The sequence below is a fragment of the Ranitomeya variabilis genome, chromosome 4, assembly GCF_051348905.1.
Source record: "Ranitomeya variabilis isolate aRanVar5 chromosome 4, aRanVar5.hap1, whole genome shotgun sequence".
In the NCBI taxonomy this organism is placed as follows: Eukaryota; Metazoa; Chordata; class Amphibia; order Anura; family Dendrobatidae; genus Ranitomeya; species Ranitomeya variabilis.
The window spans coordinates 478138626-478158612 of NC_135235.1; the positions used below are offsets into that span (position 1 = coordinate 478138626).

Consider the following 19987-nt stretch of genomic DNA (forward strand, 5'->3'; position numbering starts at 1 on the left):
TATATAAAAATCTCCTGATAGATTTCCTTTAATGGTATGTTCAGATGTAAATGATATTCTGCGTATTTTCCATCTGGATTTTTATAATATAATAACAGCAGAGTGGATTAGATTTTTTTTAATCTCATCAACACACTGCTTTTATTTTCAGGCCAAAAATTGACTTGCTTTCACATTTTTTCAGTCTGCAGCATGTTAATTTTGCCTGTGTATTTGTTACATTTTAATTGCTGATATTCACAATACACATTCATGTTACTTAATCCTGCAGCAAAAATGTTAATACAGCTTGTTGTGGATCCACTGCATGCCAGCAGCAAAATGTGCAAGTGAGGACTTAAAAATATATAAAAATGAAAAAAGAAGATTTTCACCCCTGCTATTGATTCCTCTGGTCATAACAGGTCTTCCATGCCGATCTCATCTCATCTTGGCCTCCTGTGGTGACATTCTGTGGCAAGTGACAATCAGAGGCTGTAGAACAGAATGGAACGTCACCTCGGGAGGCCAGAATGCACTGAGACTGGCATGGAAGCTCTGGTAGGACCAAAGGAATCACCAACAATGGTATTTTCTTTTTAATGAAAGAGAAACCTGCAGCAAGGTCTGCATAATTTTTTGGTATCTACCGTTGCGGATTTTCCTGTGGACCCTAGCAGATTTGCTCCCCAGACTGTCTACCACAGTGTGTGAAAATTTCTTAAAAGCTCTGGTGGAAATATGAAAAAACTGGGAAAGAAAAAGCGCAATAGGGTCTTATCCAATGACAAAGGGGTGTCAGGAAAAAGGGGAGATACACTCACCTTGCTAAGTTGCTAAATAGCAAAACACAAACGGCATGTAACAGCTGCTGCACAGATATCGGTCGAGAGGACGACCACAGGAATCAGAGAAACACGATCGGAGGTATCACTTATGTGCTGCTGAGAAGGAATATCCTTAGGATAAAAACATTTATTGGAACAGGTTAAAAGTCTATGTGTTTTGAGGTCACGCAGGACCTCTTCATGGATGGTTTGTCCTGATGAAGAGGTCCTGCGTGACCTCGAGACGCGTAGACTTTTAACCTGTTCCAATAAATGTTTTTATCCTAAGGATATTCCATCTCAGCAACGCATAAGTGATACCTCCATTCATGTTTCTCTGAAGCTCTGGTGGAGAATTTTCAGTTTGGCACAAAAAGCACATACCTACAAGTAGGCCTTTGGAAAAAGCATCTGACCTTCAATGTTGGGGCAGAATAATAGTTCAAATAGCTCATGCCATAATAGTTGGATCAGTGGCCACCTTTCACTGTAATTTGAGTCTCCACATACCGTAGTTTAACCACCAGTAAGTTACTCTACTGCCAGCATGGGGCTGTGATCTTCATATTGTATTACTGGGCCTGGAATATGTGGCATTATTTCATTATTGAAATATAGATCGGATTGGACAAGTCACATCTGATTTGGCCGTCTATGTAATTGCTAAATCTCTTGAAAATCCTGATTTTACATTATGATCAAACGGCATATTCCTGGCTCAATTATCATACCCAACATTCATAAAACATTATGGATTTACTATAAATTGATGTCAGACAAAATAAGATTTTGAGGACTTTTGCTTATAATTGTGAACTATGTCAAGAGTTTTGGACAGAAATACAAGACATGTTTCCAACAAAATCATTATGAGAAAATAACTGACTGATAATAAAATAACATGACCGCCTGTCGTTGGCAATGTGTATATGTGTCTTGCAGTGTGCACTCAGTGGGTCTGATGGAGAAGATTCAGGCAATTGCTCAGAATGTGTCTGACATCGCAGTCAAAGTTGATCAGATCTTGCGGAACAGCCTCCTGAGAGGAAAAGGTGAGGAAGAGTGCCAGCCATACCAGCCGTATGTGTCTCTAAACAGAACTGCTAAAGTATGAAGTATCTGAAGACTTTTGCACTTTTTATGAGGCCAAATGCAATATAAAATGCACTACAAGCAATGGTTTATACAAATAAAACTTCCATGGTACATAGTTATAGTTATGTGCCTCTCAATCAATATTAGGGAAAATCACTGTTAGCCACTCCAACAAATATTATAACCAGCAAAAAAAACAAACAAAGGAGTTAATATGCTAATAAAAATGAATCTATAGTTAATTAATACATATTAAAGAGAACCTGTCATTAGGAAATTAGACCCATAACTAAAGGCGTGTTTGTAAAGTTACTCACTTTTATATAAAGGGTCCACTGATACATGCTGCCCAATCCACGGGCAGCATGTATCAGACATTGGCTGTATGATCTCAGCCAGATATGTTGACTCTGACGTTCCATGTGCTTATGTAAGGCTTCTTTCACACTTCAGTTGTGTGGCGTCAGTTGGGTCCGACATCGTGGCGGATCGACGGATCCGTCAAATTTCATGCAAAAACGGTTCTAACGGATCCGTTTTTTTAACGGATCAGCTGCCCTAATCCGTTAAAAAAACGGATCCGTTAGAACCGTTGCGAACGTTTTTACATCCGTTGCAACCGTTTTTTGACGGATCCGTTTTTTAAAAGGGGAGGATTTCAATGTGATTGGCTACTGGAAACTTCTGGAAAACTATATATAGCGTGTATTTACACCACATCTTTGAAAGGTTGTAGAGAAAGTGGCAGAAATGGAAGGAGTCCTGGCGAACATTGCAAAGATCTATGCAGATTTTACTTTTGAGGCAAATCAGTTGGCAGTCAGCGTTCGAGAGAGGGAGGAACGAAGACTGCGAATCCTACGGCAGCGGCGTAAGAGAAGGCTGTGGATCCATCCCATCACAGCACAACGTATGACCCGTGGTGTTTATTCCACGCTTTACATGGAACTAAGGGAAAACCCTCAAAAGTTCTTCAATTATGTGAGGATGAGAGCTGAAAATTTTGCATTTTTATTGGGCTATGTGGAAGACTGTATACGGAGACGAGACACCCAGATGCGATTCTCAATATCACCAGCAGAGCGTCTCATGGTGACTATTCGGTAAGTCATTTTTTTATTAAATGATTCTCATTCATCAGACTTATAACTGTGTTGGTTTTTTTTGTATTTTTTTTATAAAGTATTGTCTTTTCTTTTTGTTAACAGATTCCTTGCAACTGGAGAGTCCTTCTCATCCCTCCATTTTCAATTTCGACTTGGGATATCCACCATCTCGGGGATCATCAGAGATACCTGCCGGGCATTGTGGGAGTGCCTACAAGTGGAATACATCCCAGAGCCATCACAGGAGAGGTGGCTGGAGATCGCCCAAATTTTTCATCAGATTTGCCAGTTTCCAAATTGTGTTGGAGCAGTTGATGGAAAGCACATAAGGATCGTCAAACCTTCAGGCTCTGGGTCACAGTTTTATAACTATAAGAAGTATTTCTCTATTGTGTTGATGGCCATAGCTGACGCACAATGCAAGTTCATCGCTGTGGATATAGGTGCGTATGGACGTGCAAATGATTCACAAATCTTTAAAAATTCACCAATGGGGCGCCGTTTATATGGAGAGACATTTGATTTTCCGCCCCCTAGACCTCTCCCTGGAACCACCGGTCCACCGTTACCATTTGTTTGTGTTGGAGATGATGCCTTCCAGCTTTCCCCACATTTGCTTAAACCCTTTGGAAGTAGTGGACTGACCCAGAGGAAGAAAATTTTCAATTACCGTTTAACCAGAGCACGCAGAGTAGTGGAATGTGCCTTTGGCATCCTAACTGCCAAATGGAGAGTGCTACTAACTGCCATTAAACTGCAGACTGAAACTGTCGATGATGTGGTCAAAGCGTGCGTTGTCCTGCATAATTTTGTTCTATCAAAAGAACAAGTTTCCCTGGAGGATAATGTTTCAGAAAGCACCTTACGGGATTACCAAAACCCCACTTTTCGCAGTCCAGTTGCAGTCTGCAGAATGCGGGACAGTTTTGCAGACTACTTCATGTCTCCTGCAGGATCAGTTGACTGGCAGTATGAAATGGTGTAAAAAATTTATTTATTTTTATACTTGTAAAAATACCAATTTTTGTTTGCATACAAAATCTTTTTACTTTAATGCAGCATTGTATGTTTTGCAACGGTACCCTTTAAACACTGTTAATGTTACTATTGCCATAACCTTGGTGACTTAATAAATTAAAAGAAAAAAAAAAAGAAAGACAATAAAAATTTTTTTAAACCAAACAACTGTTTATTTATTGACTTTTACAGATTCTCATAGTTTTGGGTGGAGATAGTAGCGGAGGGGCTGACAGGCGGGCGGACCACGTCGAGAGTGGGGGACAGGACATCACGGGGAGGAACAGAAGTGGAATGGGTGGTGAAAACATGAGGTTGTGTAGAGACTTGAGGTGCAGATGTGGTGTGTGTGAGGTATGAAGGTGTTGCTGGGATTGATAACGGAGAAGTTAAAGGGGAAGAATGGAAGGGGGACGTTAAAAACTGGGAAAGACTAAGGGGGGAAGGAACAAATGACGAAGGAGTAGAATGGACGGGAGGAGGACGTACAGGAGGAGGACGGATGGGAGGATAGACGGTGGATTGAGAGGGGAAAGGTGTTGACACATGAAGGGTAGGTGGAGGGGCATGGGATATCGCCTGCGCTAGAGCAGTGTGGCAGCCTTGCATCACATGCATCTGCAGGTCAGGAGTTAGATTTTCCATGTGCCTGAGGACCGCCTGAAAAAAACAGTGCCTTGGTGACTGGTTTGCATCTGATTGCATCCTATCAAGACGACTGCTGAGTTCAAGTATGCTTTTGTTAAGCATATTGTACCCAGCAGACGTTTGCTCACTCAAAAGCTTGATGGCACTGTGAAAGGATGCATTCAGATGCAAAAAGTCAGGCGCATAGCTCCTTTCCTGACCTCTCTGGCGCTGCCGTCCTGACCACAAAGTTGGTCTAGAAGTTGCGGCAGTGGCAGAGGGGTGGGGTAAAGGGAACTCTAACTCATCACCTGCAGCTTCAAGTGACGAAGTCCGCCCTGCTGCTCCAGCGCTGGTGGATGAGGCTGAGGGATCAAACAAAAGGGTAGGTGCAGAAACAGAGGGGTCGACGTGGTCCCCGGTGGCGGACTCTCGAGGGATCGCTCCAGAGGGCTGCAACTCTGATGCAGGCTCCCGAGTGCTGCAGAAAGTGCTGTTAAAGAAGAAGAAAAAAAATATTAGTATCTTTATATTACAATTGCCCTTACTGCAAAAAAATTGAAGGTTACACATTTTTTCAGTTTGACTGAAAATATGTGGTGTTGAATATTTACCTTCTGCTCAGCAGCGTCGACCGTAGGAACGACAGGGCTCTGGCATGTTTGTATCTGCTCCTGCGTCCTCTAGATCCACTCGGGGCCTGCATCTCCTTATTAAACTCCCTCTTGAAGCGATCCCTGATTGACCGCCACCGCACGATAATCCTGTTACCTGGAAAGAGATAGCAAAAATTGGTTACTATACACCACATTAAATCATGCTAAAATAAGGTTATGAAGTGTGAATACTTACGCGCTAGATCCTGGGCCCCAGCATCGAGTTCCTCCCAGTTATCCATAACAGCACTGCACACTTCCTCCCATAGCCGTCGGGTGATTAACTGGTCAGCATGGCGGCGGTCCGACATGTTCCACAGCGGCTCCCTACTTTGTACTGCTTCGATGAGGGTGTTCACATCGATGCCCTCCTCTTCATCATCTTGTTCGGGAGCACGCTGTGAAGCCTACGAAAAATATAACAATAAAAAGGGAAAGATTACAACACATGAATTTTACATTTTACTACACAACAAAACAAAAAGGAACTTACTCTTCGGCGACCGCCGCGATTATCATTCCGACGACTATGGGAGGTGCTTTGAGGAACTCTATGTCGAGCCCCGGATTGTGAGGACTAATAAAAAAAATTAAAAAAAAAAAAATTAATAATGTTCTTAGATTGAGGCATATGTATTGTGTGTGCTGTCATGAATGTTTGTGTTGGGTGTAGTGCATTGTATGTGAGGATCGGTCTGTTCAAAACTTACACTATGCGCTCCCGCTCCTTGTCTTTCTCCACCCTGTCCGTCTCCTTCTGTAAGCCCCTCTGCTTCATATTCCTGTGAATACAGAACACATAAAGGGTTAAAAACAATGACCATAGTTGTATCACCAAAAAATTTTACAGAACAAAAAAAAAAAAATACAATACCTCAGTTTGCTGCTGATGTGCTGGGGGGCTCTCAGAAGAAGACATTATGGTCTTTGCGTACCTCTTGGTCCCAAGTATCTGTAAGTATACAGACAGTTCTAAGCTACTATACACAAGGATAGATGCAGCTGTAGGATTTAACAGTTACATCTTTTTTAAAAACTTTTACATTTCATCCCACACAAAATGAAATTTTTTTTCTAACCGTCATACTTTATATGGTAGATATGCTTGATGCACAAGCTGCCAAACCCTCTAGCCCTGTTTCCCCACCAAAAAAACCCCCCAAGAACCCTTTAAAGCAACACCAAAACTGAAATTGATATGCGCAATGCGCATGTTGGTAAAAGCCACCTATCAAACCTTATCAAAAATGTTCCTCATTCGAACTTAAAATACCAATTCCAAAAATTGGTAATTATGATTACCCTACAGTTTGTATTTTCTAAAACCGGATAACATATTCTATACACAAGATTTGCATTACACATTTATATATATAACCTTTACTGCATGTTTACCCAATATTACATTTATCTTGCAATGAGACTACTGACAGTTTTGTGTAATTTTTATTACTATTTTTTAAAAAAAATTTTTTTTTTTTAATGGTACAGTAGGAGCTACACTGCTCTTTATTTGAAATACTATAACATTTGGGATAACAACAAAAATGCAGAACACATCACACATCATTTATACACACACACAAAACTCATTTTACACCACAGCTATAAAAAATAACAGCTAATAGTATGAAAAACATATAAACAGGGCAGGCAGGCGCACGCACACAAGCACGCACACAAGCATGCACGCACACAAGCACGCACACAAGCACGCACGCACACAAGCATGCAAGCACGCACGCACGCACACAAGCATGCAAGCACGCACGCACGCACGCACACAAGCACGCACGCACACAAGCATGCACGCACACAAGCACGCACACAAACACGCACGCACACAAGCACGCACGCACGCATGCATGCATGCTGGATGGCAGTACTCACATGGCTGTCTCAGGCAGGGTCTGGCTTGCAGGGCCTCTCTGGCTGGATGGCAGTGCCTGGCTGGCAAAGTCTTGCTGGCAGAGTGTCTCTGGCTTGCAAGGCCTCTCTGGCTGGATGGCAGTGCCTGGCTGGCAAAGTCTTGCTGGCAGAGTGTCTCTGGCTTGCAGGGCCTCTCTGGCTGGATGGCAGTGCCTGGCTGGCAAAGTCTTGCTGGCAGAGTGTCTCTGGCTTGCAGGGCCTCTCTGGCTGGATGGCAGTGCCTGGCTGGCAAAGTCTTGCTGGCAGAGGTCTTGCTGGCTGGGTCTGGCTGGGTCTCTCGGGCATGGAAGGGTCTCTCTTGCTGGCTGGTACATTTGGGAATGACCTGTCCTCTTTATATAGTTTTTGGGTTGTCTGGGCAAAGTTGCAACTTTTTGGAGCATGCTCAATCAAAAAAAGCGGATTGAGGCGACGGATCCGCCAAAAAACGGATCGCGACGGATCCGTCGCCCATAGGCACCCATTAAAAAAAAAGGCGGACGCGACGGATCCGCCGCGTTCCGCCTTTTTGCCGGCGACAAAAAACGTTACAAAGTCCGTCAATGTCTAGACAACGTCCGCCAAATATCGACGGATCCGTCGCAAGGCGGATGGAACGGACGACCATCCGCCACAATCCGTCTCTAATGCAAGTCAATGGAAAAATAGCGGATCCGCCCCAAAAAAAAAACGGATCCGCCATTTTACGAAAATGGCGGTTTTTGACTGACGCCGAAAGACTGAAGTGTGAAAGAGGCCTTAGTTGACTAACAAATTTTACTATTTGCACCATTAGGTTTGCAATCTCTGATCAGTCACTGCCAGTAGCGTAGCTACTGGGGGGGCAGAGGGGGCCGTTGCCCCGGGCCCAGTGTCATGAAGGGGCCCACCCACAGCCACTTCTGTATCAGGCAGCACTGAGGGAGAGCACGGCACCTTGCCTGCTCCCCTGTCTTCCTGAGACGCGGCTGCACACTGACTGGCACAGTGGCAGAGTCCTCAGTGCAGTAGTGCAGTGTACTAGTCTATGGCCTGAGCTCACCTCATGATAAGATTCTCCCAGGCTCCGCTCCTGTGTGCTCTCCTTCATGCACGCTGGATCTCCCCTGGGTCCTAGTGCTCACCGCTGATTTACCTCAGACACTGCTGGCCATGTCTATGATGTCTGACACCTCACCTCATGCTCTCTGCCTGCAGCACTTGGTGGGACATTGCAGCGCCATCCATAAACTTGCTGCAGTGCCTGCAAACTCCATCTGAGGGCTGCCAGAATGTAAGCTAATTAAATTCAGGTAAAGGTCACTGTGGGGAGAATGTGAGAGCCTGGGGGCCTGGTGGGCACTGAAGGGGTGGTGGAGGGAGGACAGGGGCCTTAGTATTAGAGTTACTATAATAGTGTTTAGTGCTCTGCACCACATCACATGTAATACGTGCTGTTTGGGGGGCTGATGGGGTAATGGGCTTATTATTCTTACAGCCGGGGTCTTATAAGCCCCAGCCTGTTAGTATAACAAGCCCCCATACAGTAACCATGTTGTGAGCTGCATTATATGTAATGCTGTCATAGTAAGTGACTTATTATTGTTATAAAGTTATTAAAGGGAGCCTGAGCGGTGTCACAGGCCGCTCATGGTTTGTACAGCGTCTATCAGCACCGTCTGTAGTGTACCAGGCGGACATGTTTGTCTCTATAAGGGTAGGTGCACACGGTCGGTAAACGCTGCGGTTGGACGCTGTGTACTGGTGCCTCGTGCAGATGTTACAGCATAGTGGATGGGATTTCAAGAAATCCCATGTCCACTATGCGTCCATAGATGCCTGCGACGCTCGCGGTTTACCTGTGGAGACAGATATGCGGCACGTCTTTCCAGAGCACACCATGTCTATTTATCCAAGATAAAAGTCACCTGTACAATGTATTGGATGCAATGATTCGGCATGGTTCAGTGAACAAATGCGAAATCACCTGCGCTCAATGCCGGCAGCACTTGGGATACATCGGACATGTGCTGCGTCCAAAGCGCTGCCAATTACTGTAACGTCTGCACATACCCTAAAGCTGCAGTGTTTCGTAGAAAAACATACTAATAGCTGCTAGAGAGCGAGCGGCGCTGTGCACTAGTCCTACAGACAGGTCCCTGGTGGCTTCTCCCCCCCCACTGACAGTACGGTGCTGTGCACTAGTCCTACAGACAGGTCCCTGGTGGCTTCTCTCCACCCGCTGACAGTACGGTGCTGTGCACTAGTCCTACAGACAGGTCCCTGGTGGCTTCTCCCCACCCACTGACAGTACGGTGCTGTGCACTAGTCCTACAGACAGGTCCCTGGTGGCTTCTCTCCACCCGCTGACAGTACGGTGCTGTGCACTAGTCCTACAGACAGGTCCCTGGTGGCTTCTCCCCACCCACTGACAGTACGGTGCTGTGCACTAGTCCTACAGACAGGTCCCTGGTGGCTTCTCCCCACCCACTGACAGTACGGTGCTGTGCACTAGTCCTACAGACAGGTCCCTGGTGGCTTCTCCCCCCCCACTGACAGTACGGTGCTGTGCACTAGTCCTACAGACAGGTCCCTGGTGGCTTCTCCCCCCCCACTGACAGTACGGTGCTGTGCACTAGTCCTACAGACAGGTCCCTGGTGGCTTCTCTCCACCCGCTGACAGTACGGTGCTGTGCACTAGTCCTACAGACAGGTCCCTGGTGGCTTCTCCCCACCCACTGACAGTACGGTGCTGTGCACTAGTCCTACAGACAGGTCCCTGGTGGCTTCTCCCCACCCGCTGACAGTACGGTGCTGTGCACTAGTCCTACAGACAGGTCCCTGGTGGCTTCTCCCCACCTGCTGACAGTGCGGTGCTGTGCACTAGTCCTACAGACAGGTCCCTGGTGGCTTCTCTCCACCCTCTGACAGTGCGGTGCTGTGCACTAGTCCTACAGACAGGTCCCTGGTGGCTTCTCCCCACCCGCTGACAGTGTGGCGCTGTGCACTAGTCCTACAGACAGGTCCCCGGCGGCTTCTCTCCACCCGCTGACAGTGCGGTGCTGTGCACTAGTCCTACAGACAGGTCCCCGGCGGCTTCTCTCCACCCGCTGACAGTGCGGTGCTGTGCACTAGTCCTACAGACAGGTCCCCGGCGGCTTCTCTCCACCCGCTGACAGTGCGGTGCTGTGCACTAGTCCTACAGACAGGTCCCTGGTGGCTTCTCTCCACCCGCTGACAGTGCGGTGCTGTGCACTAGTCCTACAGACAGGTCCCTGGTGGCTTCTCCCCACCCGCTGACAGTGCGGTGCTGTGCACTAGTCCTACAGACAGGTCCCCGGCGGCTTCTCTCCACCCGCTGACAGTGCGGTGCTGTGCACTAGTCCTACAGACAGGTCCCCGGCGGCTTCTCTCCACCCGCTGACAGTGCGGTGCTGTGCACTAGTCCTACAGACAGGTCCCTGGTGGCTTCTCCCCACCCGCTGACAGTGTGGCGCTGTGCACTAGTCCTACAGACAGGTCCCCGGTGGCTTCTCTCCACCCGCTGACAGTCCTAGAGACCCAGTGTGGTGCTGTGCACTATTCCCAAAGACAGGTCCCCGGCGGCTTCTCTCCACCCGCTGACAGTGCAGTGCTGTGCACTATTCCTACAGACAGGTCCCCGGCGGCTTCTCTCCACCCGCTGACAGTGTGGTGCTGTGCACTATTCCCAAAGACAGGTCCCCGGCGGCTTCTCTCCACCCGCTGACAGTGCGGTGCTGTGCACTATTCCTACAGACAGGTCCCCGGCGGCTTCTCTCCACCTGCTGACAGTGTGGCGCTGTGCACTATTCCTACAGACAGGTCCGTCGGCTTCTCTCCACCCGCTGACAGTGCGGTGCTGTGCACGAGTCCTAGAGACCCAGTGTGGTGCTGTGCATTATTCCTACAGACAGGTCCCTGGTGGCTTCTCCCTACCTGCAGGACCGTGCGGTGCTGTGCACGAGTCCTAGAGACAGGTGCCTGGTAGCTTCTCCCCATACTTATTTTCAGTAATACCATGGTCATCAGCAGAAGTTCCCCTATGCCGACAATTAGGGTGTGCCACTATAGTTGTAATCAGGGTTACGTGGCTAGGGGCCCACTCAGATGTTTCGCCCCCCCTGAGCTAAACCCCTAGCTACGCCTCTGGTCACTGCCAAAAGTTTTGAGATGCAAATTTTGGTATTTACAAAGTACGCTGCTTCAAGGTTTTTGGATCTTTTAACCACACATTTTTATGGTTGCTGAAGTACAGCATTTCATAAGTTTTTAAACTTTTACTGACTAATACATCAAGTTTATGCAAAGACTCAGTATGTCTAGTCTTGACTCTTTGTTTTCAACACTTCTGCAATTCGCCCTGGCATATTTGTCCACACACATTTTTAGGATTAAGCAAAGGTCCTCGATGTTATTGAGAACTGGTAATTTTCCTGATCATGGATACAAAATGTCAATGTTTTGCTCACCGAGCCATTTAGTTATCTCTTTTGAATTGTGACATTGTCATCCATTATGCTGGAAAAAGCATTGTTCACCACCAAATTGCTCCTGGATCGTTGGGAGAAGTTGCGCTTGGAGGAGGGTTAGATCCCATTCTTTATTCATGGCAGTGTTGGGAGTGAGCCCTTTATCCAGGATGAAAAGCAACCCCATACATAAACGGTCTCAGGATGCCTAACCGTTGACCTGATACAGGACTCAGCTTTTCTTCTCTAGAAAATCATTGTTCCAGATGTCGCAAAAAATATGAAGAGGGCTTAATTGGAGAAAATAACTTTACCCCAGTCCTCTGGAGTCCAATCCCCTGCAGAATGTCAGTCTGTTCTTGATGTTTTTCTTGGAGAAAAGTGTTTTTTGCTGGCTGCCCTTTTTGACACCAAGCAAACTTCCAAAAGTATTTGACTCAATTTTCCTTCAGATGCAACGATTGCTGCTACCATTCTTGAGCAAGATCTCTGCTGTTGTTGAACCAATCCTGTAACCAAGTCTTCTTTAGGAGAAATTCTGGCCCTTGCTGGACTTTCTTGGGCATCCTGAAACTTCAGAGCAATTGAACCTCTCTCTTTGAAGTTCTTGATGATCTGATAAATGATTGATTTAGGAATATTAAATGCAACAACATCCTTTCCTGTAAAGCCCTTTTGACGCAAAGCATTGATGACTGCATTTGTTTCCTTGGACTTAACCGTAATTAACAGAATAAGATAATGATTTCTTGCTCCAGCTACAATTTAATCAACCAGTTTGCTATTATAATTCAATCAGCATGACAGTATCACTTGGCTTGTCCGCTCTAATATTTTCTCCTGAGCTAATGTAAAGATCACTGAAAATATGTAATCAGGTCATTTTGTGGCAGGGCTGAAATTCGGAGGAAATTGGATTTTTTTGACTTAAGGTACCTTCACACGAAGCGACGCTGCAGCGATAGCGACAACGATGTCGATCGCTGCAGCGTCGCTGTTTGGTCGCTGGAGAGCTGTCACACAGACCGCTCTCCAGCGATCAACTATGCCGAGGTCCCCTGGTAACCAGGGTAAACATCGGGTAACTAAGCGCAGGGCCGCGCTTAGTAACCCGATGTTTACCCTGGTTACCAGCGTAAAATCTAAAAAAAACAAACAGCACATACTTACATTCACGTCCCCCTGCGTCCACTTCCTGACTGACTGAGCGCCGTACAGTGAGAGCAGAGCGGTGACGTCACCGCTGTGCTGCTTTCACTTTCACTTTGCGGCGCTGAGTCAGAGGAGGAAGCAGACTGCAGGGGACGCAATGTAAGTATGTGCTGTTTGTTTTTTTTACATTTTACGCTAGTAACCAGGGTAAACATCGGGTAACTAAGCGCGGCCCTGCGCTTAGTAACCCGATGTTTACCCTGGTTACCAGTGTAAAATATCGCTGGTATCGTTGCTTTTGCTTTCAAACACAACGATACACAGCGATCGGACGACCAAATAAAGTTCTGGACTTTATTCAGCGACCAGCGACATCACAGCAGGATCCTGATCGCTGCTGCGTGTCAAACGAAACGATATCGCTAGCGAGGACGCTGCAACGTCACGGATTGCTAGCGATATCGTTATAATGTCGTTTCGTGTGAAGGTACCTTAAGTTAACTTTCATGCTAAGGAATGATTTTGCAATTCATCTGATCACCCTTCATAACAATCTGAAATTCATGCATATTGCCAATTTAAAACATACCTGACTGACATCATGCAGCCAATGCCTGATACGTGCTGCCAGTGGATCAGGCAGCATGTATCAACTGTCGGGTTCTTTTTTAAAACAAAAATACTATCAAAATGCTTGACTCCTCTCTTATACTACACTAACATTCACTAAAACACTAACATCTGTAACCTGTAGTTTATAAAAGGGAAGGAGGCAGGCGGGCTGAAAGGGATGATAGCATAGTCTAGAAGAATCTGCTCATAGCAGTGGTCTATCAACTATGACTCTCCAGCGTTAAACAGCTCCAACTCCCAGCATGTCCTGTCTCTCAACAACCGGAGAGCCTTAGTTTCGAGGTCACTGTTCTACAGTAATATGTCATATACTATAGTGATGTGCATGTCTGTTAATGTGTCTTCTTGAAAAGGGGTCAATGTTGCTATTTTTGCATTTATTTTGTGACTTTTTTTGTACTAGCTTTTTCTTTTCTTTGCCATATTGAGTTCTTAATATGTACTTTAGTTATTGAAGGTCAGAAGGATATGTGTGAAATCCCAAGGGACCCCCGATTCCCAGACTGCTCTGGAAAAGTAGAGGTAAGTGTATTAAACATACATGTCGTTAATAACAATGTTAGAAATAAATTTTCTGCACTGTCATATTTAATATATATTTAACCAGGTCAAGACAGATCATTTACCTCCATTCTTGACCAGGCACATTTTCTTGTTTGTTTGTTTGGTTTTTTTTCGTACATGCATTATTTTACAGAGCTGTAATTTTTTTTTTGGACATTTAAAAAATGTTTGCATTTTTTTTTAGTGATCCGTGGGTCCTAAATGTATTTTCATATTTTCTTTTTTTTTGCTGATATTAGGTGATATTGGTGAGAAAAATAGCACAAATAAGTGTTTGTTTTCACATTTTTTATGACCACGAACGATCACTACAGGAGCTTCTCAAAAAATTAGAATATCATCAAAAAGTTAATTTATTTCAGTTCTTCAATACAAAAAGTGAAACTCACATATTATATAGTCATTACAAACAGAGTGATCTATTTCAAATGTTTATTTCTGCTAATGTTGATAATTATGGCTTACAGCCAATGAAAACCCAAAAGTTATTATATCAGTAAATTAGAATACTTGATATCACCAGCATGAAAAATGATTTTAAAATCCAAAATGTTGGCCTACTGAAATGTATGTTCAGTAAATGCACTCAATACTTGGTCGGGGTTCCTTTTGCATCAATTACTGCATCAATGCAGCGTGGCATGGAGACGATCAGCCTGTGGCACTGCTGAGGTGTTATGGAAGCCCAGGTTGCTTTGATAGCAGCCTTTAGATCATCTGCATTGTTGGGTCTGGTGTCTCGCATCTTCCTCTTGACAATACCCCATAGATTCTCTATGGGGTTAAGGTCAGACGAGTTTGCTGGCCAATCAAACACAGTGATACTGTTGTTTTTAAACCAGGTGGTGGTACTTTTGTCAATGTGGACAGGTGCCAAGTCCTGCTGGAGAATTAAATTTTCATCTCCAAAAGGCTTGTCGGCAGAGAGAAGCATGAAGTGCTCTACAATTTCTTGGTAGACGGCTGCGCTGACTTTGGTCTTGATGAAACACTGTGGATCTACACCAGCAGATGACATGGCTCCCCAAACCATCATTGATTGTGGAAACTTCACACTAGACCTCAAGCAGCTTGGATTGTGTGCGTCTCCATTCTTCCTCCGGACTCTGGGACCTTAATTTCCAAATGAAATGCAAAATGTACTTTCATCTGAAAACAACACCTTGAACCACTGAGCAACAGTTCAGCTCTTTTGGCCCAGGTAAGACACTTCTGGCATTGCCTATTGGTCATGAGTGGCTTGACATAAGGAATGCGACACTTGTAGTCCATGTCCTGGATACATGTCTGTGTAGTGGCTCTTGAAGCAATGGCTCCAGCAGCCGTCCACTCCTTGCGAATTTCCCCAAAATTTTTGAATGGCCTTTTCATAACAATCCTTTCATGGCTGCAGTTATCCCGGTTGCTTGTGCAACTTTTTCTACTACACTTTTTCCTTCCACTCAACTTTCCATTAATATGCTTGGATACAGCACTCTGTGAACAGTCAGCTTCTTTTGCAATGACCTTTTGTGGCTTACCCTCCTTGTGGAGTGTGTCAATGACTGCCTTCTGGACATCTGTCAATTCAGCAGTCTTCCCCATGATTGTGGAGCCTACTGAAACAGACTAAGGGACCTTTTTCAACGCTTAGGAAGCCTTTGCAGGTGTCTTTTGTTAATTATTCTAATTTACTGAGATAATGATTTTGGGGTTTTCATTGGCTGTAAGCCATAATCATCAACATTGACAGAAATAAATACTTGAAATAGATCACACTGTTTGTAATGACGCTATATAATATGAGTTTCCCTTTTTGTATTGAAGAACTGAAATAAATTAATTTTGCTTAATATTTGATGATATTCAAATTTTGTGAGAAGCACCTGTATAATGCCTTTTTTTAATTTGTTACCCTATGTACACTACCGTGCAAAAGTTTAGGGTCACTTAGAAATTTCCTTATTTATGAAAGAAAAGTACAGTTTTTTCCAATGAAGCTAACATTAAGTGATTCAGAAATACACTCTATACATTGTTAATGTGGTAAATGACTATTCTAGCTGCAAACGTCTGGTTTGTAATGCAATACCTTCATAGTTGTATAGTGGCCTATTTCCAATAACCATCACTCCAGTGTTCTTATGGTACTTTGTGTTTGCTAACTGTATTAGAAGGTTAATGGATGGTTAGAATACCCATGAAAACCCTTGTGCAAGTAAGTTAGCACAGCTGAAAACAGTTTGGCTGATTAGAGAAGCTATAAACCTGACCTTCCTTTGAGCTAGTTGAGAATCTGGAGCATTATATTTGTTGGTTCCATTAAAGTCTCAAAATGGCCAGAAAAAAAGAACTTTCATGTGAAACTCGACAGTCTATTCTTGTTCTTAGAAATGAAGGCTATTCCATGTGAGAAGTTGCCAAGAAACTGAAGATTTCCTACAACGGTGTGTACTACTCCCTTCATAGGAGAGCACAAACAGGCTCTAACCAGAGTAGAAAGAGAAGTGGCAGAACCCGCTGCACAACTGAGTAACAAGACAAGTACATTAGAGTCTGTAGTTTGAGAAATCGACGCCTCACAGGTCCTCAACTGGCAGCTTCATTAAATAGTACATGCAAAAAGCCAGTGTCAACGTCTACAATGAAGAGACAACCCCGGGATGCTGGCCTTCAGGGCAGAGTGGCAAAGAAAAAGCCATATCTGAGACTGGCTAATAAAAGGAAACAATTAATATGGGCAAAAGAAGACAGAGATTGGATACAGGAAGATTGGAAAAAAGTGTTATGGACAGACGAATCCAAGTTTGAGGTGTTTGGATCACACAGAAAAACATTTGTGAGATGCAGAAGAGCTGAACAGATGCTGGAAGAATTCCTGACGCCATCTGTCAAGCATGGTGGAGGTAATGTGATGGTCGGGGTTTGCATTGGTGCTGGTAAAGTGGGAGATTTGTACAAGGTAAAAGGGATTTTGAATACGGAAGTCTATCACTCCATTTTGCAATGCCATGCTATACCCTGTGTACAGCGCTTGATTGGAGCCAATTTCATCCTACAACAGGACAATGACCCACAGCACACCTCCAAATTATGCAAGAACTATTTAGGGAAGAAGCAGGCAGCTGGTATTCTATCTATAATGGAGTGGCCAGCGCAGTCACCAGATCTCAACCCCATTGAGCTGTTGTGGGAGCAGCTTGACCGTATGGTACGCAAAAAGTGCCCATCAAGCCAAAACAACTTGTGTGAGGGGCTTCTGGAAGCATGGTGTGAAATTTCTCCAGATTACCTCAGCAAATTAACGGCTAGAATGCCAAAGGTCTGCAATGCTGTAATTGCTGCAAAGGGAGCATTCTTTGACAAAAGCAAAGTTTGAAGGAGAAACTTATTATTTCAAATAAAAATCTTTTTTTCGAATCTTGTCAATGTCTGGACTAGATTTTTAATTCATTTGGCAACTCATTCGATTAATAAAAGTACGAGTTTTCATGGGAAACACAAAATTATCTGGGTGACCCCAAAATTTTGAACGGTAGTGTAATGTTTTTGTTTGTTACATTTTTGGCAGAGGCTGAGCTAGTTACCTTAATTTGTATAGCCCGTGGCTTTTTTAAAATTGTTTTTTTTTCTTGGTCTTTATTTATTTGTTGAATTAACACATTCTGCCCCCTATAGGGTCATAAAAAACTTTCAGGTAGCGTTTGAACATTTAAAAACTTTTTTTTTTTTTAAATCTGACTTCCCATGTAACTAGGGATGGTATATTAGCCCCAGTTATAGGGGAAATTCAGCCTCCTGGCTGCAAATCAAAGCTGACCTGGTCTTAGGATCCAACAGCTCCTGTTCCCTCTATACAAACTGCAATTAATTGATCAATGAGGAATCTGACAGCCGATTCCCCACTACCAGAGCTGCTTTATATTAAGCAGCTGCTCTAATATACAGTGATGTTTAGAATGTTAGTGTGGAGTAGAATGCAGACACCCCTCCCCCCCCCCCCCCCGAATTTTTATAGTCTATTGGTAATCTGAAAAGCAGTTAATAATTACCAATTTATACTGTCAAGCACATCATCTTGAAGTTGGAATTATCCATCTGTTAACAACCCTTTGCCATTTCAGTGGATGCGATCACGATGGACATCAGATCCATGTTACGCTTTCTATGGAGTGGATGGTACAGAGTGTTCATTTCTGGTGTACCTCAGTGAGGTGGAATGGTTCTGTCCAGTTCTACCTTGGAGAAATCAATCTATTAGTCCATTTTTCAAACCCCACCCTAAAAAACAGGTATGAATATAAAACTGTCCATTTCCCAAATATAATTGGTATACTTTATTTAAAGGGAAATTGGCAGTAGGATTAACTCTCATAAGTCATATACATGGGCATGCAAGTCATAGAACGTTGAATAAAGTGACACCTTTACATCCGTGATTCAATGGTTTATTGCAGATAAATCTACATGTTTTCTTAATATGTAAAAGAACTGTTAAGATCTATGAGTTGGACACTGAACTGCATGAGAATCTGCCTCCAGAGCTTATTTTAAATAAACGTTGGCGTTACTAATGTGAGACATGCAATGACTAACAGCCTGCTCTCGTGATCCCACTTCAGAACTGTGTGATTATAACTAACACACTACAGCAGAGGTGAGCTTTGTCTCTTTACAAACACATCTGCAGTTGTAGTTCTTTTCTGATAGTGCTGGAAACTCAGTTGATAGAAATATGATTCATTTGTGATTGTAATATTAGCAAATGGAGAACATTCTTTTCCCAGGTTTACCTTGTGCTATAACTGGCCAAGGCCCAAAGACAATAACTCTTATCTGAAAGTGTTTTTAATTTTGTTCCCAAATGTCTGCTTACTGCTTGCATAATATAACCCTGAATGCTCATGTGCTATCCTTGTCCCAGGCTGCCTTTCGCACAGAACTCTCCTCTCTCCTTGACCCACTGGGAACCGGTAAAGAATCTCTCATCTTCATGAAAAAAAGACTGAGAAGGCTTGAGGCTCAATGGCTTATGGCTGCTAGGAAGTTAGAGGCCAAGATTCAAGATACACCACATGAGCAGAAGCAAGTATGAAAACTTTCAATCCTGTTTTACCTCATTTAATAGTCTTATGTCTACAGATTTACTGTTCATTTAATTTACCCAATGATCCATTAAGCACTTTTTCTCGTTAGATTCTAGTCCATATTGGATTTTTGACAGAGGAGTCCGGTGATGTTTTCAGTCCTAGAGTGCTGAAAGGTGGACCGCTGGGGGAGATGGTGCAGTGGGCAGACATTCTTGCAGCTCTGTATGTGTTGGGCCACAGTCTTAAAATAACAGTGTCCGTGAAGGAGTTGCAAAGGTGAGGATAGCAATGGTGCTATGCTGTCAGTTTCTCCAGATATGAGTTGAGCTCCCAGTTTGCTGTCTTGCTGGAAGATTGGGAGTTAGTTTGTTTTTGATGCTGATTGTTTTTAGATTTTTCTTGACCATATTGAACACACTCCTCTGTTCTGACATTTTCTTCCTTGTAGTTACTTAGGTGTCCCTCCTGGAAGAGGAAATTGTCCACTAACAGAACCTCTAAGTTTTGATCTCATCTACACAGACTATCATGGCATGCAGCAGATGAAGCAGCACATGGGACTGTCCTTCAGGAAGTACAGGTGAGAGGATGAGTTTAATTAGAGGCCATGGACCCAGATATGTAATGAATTCTGCAACTATATCTGGGGCTTCCAGGCTTTTTTGACCATGGACTTCCTACTGACACCTTGACGTAAAATAGAGATATGTGACCTCCTGTGGCATCATTTGGCTACTTGATGGTTTACTTGGACTTTTGACTGGTCCCAGAGTTCCTCCAGCAAATATGCTCAAAACTGTAGTTACCCATAGTTTCCTATTATGCTTTAATGTATGTTGACACCCCATAAATAAATAGATCCCTGCACTCCACAACGACATTTGG

The 19987-nt window shown here is 44.1% G+C and overlaps 2 protein-coding genes across 2 annotated transcripts in view; one reads left to right on the forward strand and one right to left on the reverse strand.

The window, feature by feature from the left end:
• The window catches only part of MGAT5B (alpha-1,6-mannosylglycoprotein 6-beta-N-acetylglucosaminyltransferase B), a 248464-nt gene that overhangs the window by 172779 nt on the left and 55698 nt on the right, over nt 1–19987 (forward strand). The window contains exons 5-10 of the mRNA XM_077251849.1: nt 1749–1858; nt 13918–13991; nt 18137–18304; nt 18937–19101; nt 19209–19378; nt 19551–19682. Coding sequence (XP_077107964.1) covers nt 1749–1858; nt 13918–13991; nt 18137–18304; nt 18937–19101; nt 19209–19378; nt 19551–19682 — 819 coding nt within the window. The remainder of the gene's footprint in view (nt 1–1748; nt 1859–13917; nt 13992–18136; nt 18305–18936; nt 19102–19208; nt 19379–19550; nt 19683–19987) is intronic.
• Nucleotides 4161–5812, reverse strand: LOC143765319 (uncharacterized). Its single transcript, XM_077251848.1, has 3 exons — nt 5504–5812; nt 5266–5422; nt 4161–5144 (listed from the first exon to the last, which is right to left on the reverse strand). Exons 1-3 carry the CDS (start codon nt 5616–5618, stop codon nt 4211–4213), a joined length of 1206 nt encoding a protein of 401 aa, XP_077107963.1. The 5' UTR covers nt 5619–5812; the 3' UTR covers nt 4161–4210.